The sequence below is a fragment of the Rhodamnia argentea genome, chromosome 2, assembly GCF_020921035.1.
Source record: "Rhodamnia argentea isolate NSW1041297 chromosome 2, ASM2092103v1, whole genome shotgun sequence".
Classification (NCBI taxonomy): Eukaryota; Viridiplantae; Streptophyta; class Magnoliopsida; order Myrtales; family Myrtaceae; genus Rhodamnia; species Rhodamnia argentea.
This window is the reverse complement of record NC_063151.1, coordinates 4,694,174-4,700,566: the sequence shown is the minus strand read 5'-3', so window position 1 is coordinate 4,700,566 and position 6,393 is coordinate 4,694,174. Positions and strand designations below refer to the sequence as shown.

The following is a 6,393-nucleotide window of genomic DNA, read 5'->3' as shown; positions in this document are numbered from 1 at the left end:
GTGAAAGACAAAGTGGGCAAGAGTGCGACACGAAAAATATCTTGTCGCCGTCGTAAACTATCAATCGATCAAAGACCGCAATTAGAAGCTTTAATTTTTCCCGTCAGGCTCTTGCCAGCTTCAATGATCATATCGGCCCCGGTGAGATTAATACGTGTAAGAACTTGGTGAATTTCCCCTATTAAAGTCAACAGCATCACGTAGAAGGATGATTTCTTGGTCTAAAAGCCTAATTATAGAGCCCCGGTCATGGATAAAAGGTAGAGGAACAGAGTTCACGAGCCATCACCGAGTCTCCATTCCAGCCTTTAAAATAATTAGGCTAATGCCTAAATCCCCAAATCATGATTGAAAAATAAATGGACAAAAAAGCAAATAAAAGATGTACGTCAATAACGAGGGAAAAATTACTAAAAAAATATAATCAGCCTTAAACCTTTCGATTTTGATATTAGTCTTGAATGTTTGATAATTTGTCAATTCATTCATATTGCCCGGAAGTCATTCACGTGGACGACGGTCGTCCTACATGGCACGATTTGCGCCGACTCAGATATTTTAAATATTTATCGTTTGTATTATTTTGTTTTAATTTTCTTTTTGACATTAGGCCTGCAATGGCCGCGCCGGTGACCCACCTCGACACAATTTTAAAAAAAGGGAGGAAATAAAAATAAATCGAGAATCACTAAAATATTATTAAAAAAACATCTACGTTAGAGTTGATCGTGCCACGTAGGTCGTATGGGGTCCATGTCAAGAATATCCGATCGAAATTAGTCAGAATGACCGAATTGATTCTAAATCAAAAAATTTACGATTAAATTAGAACCATTAAAAAAAATTTATGACTAAATTAATACCAATGTGAGTTTAGGATTTTTCGGACACTTGTTTTCCAAACTGGTCGAAACTTTTCAAGAAGATTATTCCATGGAAATTTCTAAAGGCACTAGAAATTTTCCACACGCAAGTGGCCCCACCTTGGAAATTATGTGTCCCAATAATGTCATCTTAACAAGACTTTGACCGCGACCTTATCGGGAAGACCCGTGTTGATCACTTCACGATGCTGTTAGTGTAAGGGGCTTTATATATATGAGTTTAAGCTCTCTCCAGTCTCCACCACCACCACTCAACTCACTCGCAGTGCTGAATTGCAAGAATGGGGTGTCATCAGATCCTCCTCCGCCTCCTCTGGTTCCTCTTTTTCTTACATTCCTCCTCCCTTCCCTTTGCCTCGCCGCTTTGCCCTCCTGACCAACACGATGCCTTGCTTCTCTTCAAGAATTCCTTCGTGCTCGATCTCATGGCGTCGGCCAATTGTGATTGGTACGGCCCTGTCGTGTCTTATCCGAAGACAAACTCATGGAACAAGAGCGTGGACTGCTGCTCGTGGGACGGCGTCACTTGTGATGGCGTCACTGGCAACGTCATCGGTCTTGACCTTGCTTGCAGTCGGCTTCGTGGCCCTCTCCATTCCAATAGCTCCCTCTTTCTCCTTCGCCATCTTCAGAACCTTAACCTTTTCTGTAATAACTTTACTGGCTCAGGCATTCCGCCTAATCTAAGTGCATTTGCAGAATTGACTCACCTCAATCTCTCTCTTTCGAGCTTTGCGGGTGCCGTTCCCCGTGAAATCGCTCGCCTCTCCAAGCTTGTGTCACTTGATCTCTCCTACAACGATGCACACTCATCCTCTTCTCTCAGTTTGGAAAATCCGGTCTTCAAAATGCTTGCTCAGAATCTGACAGCATTGAGAAAGCTTGTCCTTGATGGTGTAGACATGTCCATGGTTTCACCAAAGCACTTCGCGAATTTGTCTTCTTCTCTGACATATTTGAGCGCTTCTGGTTGTTCATTGGGAGGGGTGTTGTTTCCGGATACTATTTTTCGATTACCGAGCCTCATTCATCTCGATTTAAGTTTCAATGAAGACATGCCCGGGATTCTTCCCACTTCCAATTGGACTGGTCCTCTTGAGCATTTGTTTCTCGAGTTTACGAACTTTTCGGGAGAAATACCAGATTCAATTGGTAACATGGAGAGTTTAACAATTTTAGCTCTTAGCGATTGCGGATTCACAGGACACATCCCCTCGTCAATGCGGAATCTCAAGCAACTCCAAGCCCTAGATCTTTCCGGGAATAACTTTAGCGGGGTTGTAGAGTTTGAAAACTTTGAAAACTTTAAATATCTCCGGGTGCTTGCGGTTTCTCTCGAACTAAATCTAATCTATGATGCACCGAAGTATACATTCCCGAAGCTTGAAGTGTTGTGGTTGCGTTCTTGCAACTTGACCAAGTTTCCCTACTTCTTGAGTTCATTTAAAAGATTAATGTGGTTAGACCTCTCTTCCAATAGGATTAGTGGGGAGATCCCGAGGTGGTTTTGGGGAATAAGCCATGATACATTGGAATTGTTAGATCTTTCTAATAACCTTCTGGAGGGAGGTGTCCCACAATTGCACTGGAAGAGATTGTCATCTATTTCCCTTGAAAACAATGCATTCCAAGGACCACTCCCGATGCCTCCATCTTCAACTTCTACATTTACAGCCCACAATAATAATTTCACCGGTGAGATTCCCTCTTTGATTTGTCAGTTGAATTCACTCCAGCTTTTAGATTTTTCCAATAATAGTCTCTCTGGGAATATTCCATCATGCTTAGGTAATATAACCAATCTCGAGATTCTAGTGTTGAGCAACAATAAATTACAAGGACCATTGCCGCGCTCCCTAGTCAAATGCGTGAAGTTATTATTTCTAGTTCTTGATCACAACGAGTTCAGTGATATCTTCCCACATTGGCTGGAAGCACCGCAACTACAGAATCTTGACTTGCAATCAAACAGGTTTCATGGTAGGATCAACCTCACTACCTTGGGACTCTCCTTCACTGCTCTTCAATATTTAGTTATTTCCAACAACAATTTCATTGGACGGTTGCCCACAGAACTTTTCTCAAACACCTCATTAGCTGTCATAGATTTGTCCAACAACGAGTTCGGAGGGCCAATTCCGCTTCCATCTCCTGTCACATTTTATTATTCCATTGCAAATAATAAAATAACAGGAAAGATCCCCTCTTTGATATGCAATGCCACTAGGCTCCAAGTCATTGATTTTTCCAACAACGAGTTCGAAGGGCCAATTCTGCTTCCATCTCCTGTCACATTTTATTATTCCATTGCAAATAATAAAATAACAGGAAAGATCCCCTCTTTGATATGCAATGCCACCGGGCTCCAAGTCATTGATTTTTCCAACAATAGCTTAACAGGTAGCTTGCCTCAATGCTTGACAAGTTTTAGCACCGATCTATCAGTTTTGAACTTGAGAATGAATTACCTCCAAGGCACAATTCCTCCATTGTTCTCTTCGAGAAGCAGCTTGATGACTCTTGACTTGAGTCGAAATCTTTTTGAAGGCACATTGCCCCAATCCCTTGTCAAATGTGAAAATCTTGAAGTTCCGGATCTCGACGACAATCGGATAGAGGATACATTCCCAAGATGGTTGGGAACACTCCCAGAACTAAAAGTTCTCATTTTGAAGTCCAACAATTTGAAGGATCTTTTGGATATTCCCATGGGAGCTCACCTCTTTCCCAAGTTACACATTCTGGACCTCTCCAACAACAACTTTAGTGGTCCGTTGCCAGCTAATTTGATAATGAACCTTAAAGGCATGATGACCGACGAGAATAGGCAAGAAGGATCACTTTATATGACAAGATCTTTTAGATCGGCGTCATACGAGAACTCTGTGACCGTGACGATGAAAGGGCTGGAGATTGGGTTGGTAAAGATCTTGACCTTCCTTACGATTATTGATTTCTCGCGCAACTCTTTCCAAGGGGATATCCCCGGAGTTATCGGACATCTCCGGTCTCTCGTAGGGCTCAGCCTTTCTCATAACCATCTTACGGGTTCCATTCCTCCGACTCTAGGGAACTTGACTGATCTCGAATGGCTTGATCTTTCTTCCAACAAGCTTAGAGGGGCAATCCCTAGAGAATTGGGAGATTTGGCATCCCTTGGGTACTTAAACCTCTCGAAGAACCAACTCACTGGTCGAATTCCTCAAGATAAGCATTTGGACACATTTTCAAGGGACTCGTTTAATGAGAATCCGGGCTTATGTGGAACTCCATTGCCCAAAGCATGCCCCGGTGATGCTCAATCTCCTCCACCACCGTCCTCATCAACATCCGATTGCGAAGGGCATGAGAGTTGGTTCAAGCAGAAGACGGTGTGGCTAGGTTATGCATCGGGAATCGTGATTGGGATTTCGATAGCTTACATTGCATTTGCAATGGAGAAACCCAAATGGCTCATGCGAGGTGTGAGAAAGATAGAGAGAAGAGCAGCCGAGTGGACGGAGAAGCGAAAGCGGAAGGCCATCAAATTTCATGGACAATGAAATTGTTTGAAGAGTTGTCTCTGTAAAATAGCATGGCGAATTCATATGTGACTAGCTCGAAATGTTGCTTTCCTTATGAAGGCTTGTTTCTAATGTATTCTCTCGTTGTTTGTTGGTACGAATATATGTCAGTTGAATTGAGAAGATGAATAATATGATCTGTCAAGCACGCAGCTTTTGAGGAAGCAAGTGACATTAATCTCTGCATATATGTTTTCCATCTTCCCGTGTACGAGCAGTGGGTCACGTCGTTATACGAAGTAATATTAATAGTTGAAGGGTCAGCAGAATTTGTCAATCGCCGTACTCTAAGGTTCTTCTAAACTTCTTCTAAACCTTGGTCTTCTTAAAACAATTAACGTACAGAAAACATCTTCGGCCATGAATTTTCTTCTCATGCCTTCTTTTAACATGGGCCATTGCTGAGCCCGGCCCATTTTCATGTTGGGCCTTCTAGCAAGTTCGCTCCAAGGCATTACTTGGCTATCGGCTTTTTATCTTTAAATGTTGGGACCATCTTCTTTTTTTTTGGGGGTGGGGGGGGTGGTAAGTTTCTTATTTCTCTCGCGTCTTTTGTGTTACTATGTAGTACATAAGCAGTGCTGGAATTTCTCATGCAAATTTCTTTTCAGGCTCATAGCCTTGACACGAGCGTCCGATCGGAAGGAGAGCTTTTTGTTCTCCTTAGCTTATTTTTTTTTTAGGTCTGAATTTTCACTTAACAATTATTGCATGCGAAAACTTTAGCAGATCGGGATAACGGAAATCATAATTAACCGCAATTAATTACTCCCGCTCAAAAAATTTCGATGCAAAGGCTGATTCGAAAATGCTGTAATGGTTAACGGAGAGGTTAATTTTTATAATGGGCATCCAAAAGTGCATTAGTAATTTTAAAAAATTGTTAATTAAATTTTGCTTGATGAATGAATACGAACCCGGGGCTTTGTTGGGATGGGAGACAATGATGGGAGGGTCGTTCCGAGGCCCAATGGGGGAGGAACGGCTGGAGCTGGCCCTTTAAAGCAAGAAGGAAACCCAACCACTAGATGAGACAAATCATGGTGGAATTGCATTGTTGGATCCCCTCTCTCTCCTTTTTGGGCTTTTTTTCGAAAAAGGACCAAAAAAATTTACAAAATTAGGGCTAAAATTTTTTTATTTACGGAAACGGGCCCCGTGTCGCATGGGTCCCTTTTTTTTAATTTCGAATTTTTTTTACATTTTTTTTAAAAAAATTTTGGGAAGGTAAGTATGTATATAACTTTTCAAGGCACCAAGTACAAAGAGAGGCCGAACACAAAGTTTTTTATAACTTTATTTTTCAAATTATTTTATATTTATATAACTTTATAAATATAATTTTTTTCTTTTAAAACTTATTTTTATAACATAATTATCAATAATTAATTGAAATTTTTATTAAGATATATAATTAATAAATGATTTAGTATTTATGTAATTAAATACATTCCCGAAGCTTGAAGTGTTAGGGTTGCCTTTTTGCGACTTGACCAAGTTTCCCTTTTTCTTGAGTTCTTTGAAAAGATTAACAAACTTAGACCTCTCTTCCAATAGGATTAGTGGGGAGATCCCGAGGTGGTTTTAAGAAATAAGCCATGATACATTAGAATTCTTTGATCTTTCTAATAACCTTCTGGAAGGAGGTCTACAACAATTGCACTGGAAGAGATTGTCATTTATTTACCTTCAGAACAATTCCTTCGAAGGACCACTCCCGATCCCTCCATCTTCAACTTCTTACTTTAGAGCCACCAACAATAGTTTCACCAAGGAGATCCCCTCTTTGATTTGCCTGCTGAGTTCACTCCGATTTTTAGATTTGTCTACCAATAATCTCCCTGGGAATATGCCATCATGTTTTGGTAATATAACCAATCTCGACTTTCTACATTTGAGCAACAATAAATTACAAGGACCGTTACCACGCTCCCTAGTCAAATGCG

General features: G+C 40.9%; 1 protein-coding gene across 1 annotated transcript in view; it reads left to right on the top strand.

Moving 5' to 3' along the window:
• The first annotated feature begins 1,165 nt into the window (after positions 1-1,165).
• LOC115732575 (receptor-like protein Cf-9) overlaps positions 1,166-6,393 on the top strand; it is a 29,420-nt gene continuing 24,192 nt past the window's right edge. Inside the window, exon 1 of the mRNA XM_048275103.1 lies at positions 1,166-3,070. Within this exon, the coding sequence (XP_048131060.1) occupies positions 1,166-3,070 (1,905 nt within the window). The remainder of the gene's footprint in view (positions 3,071-6,393) is intronic.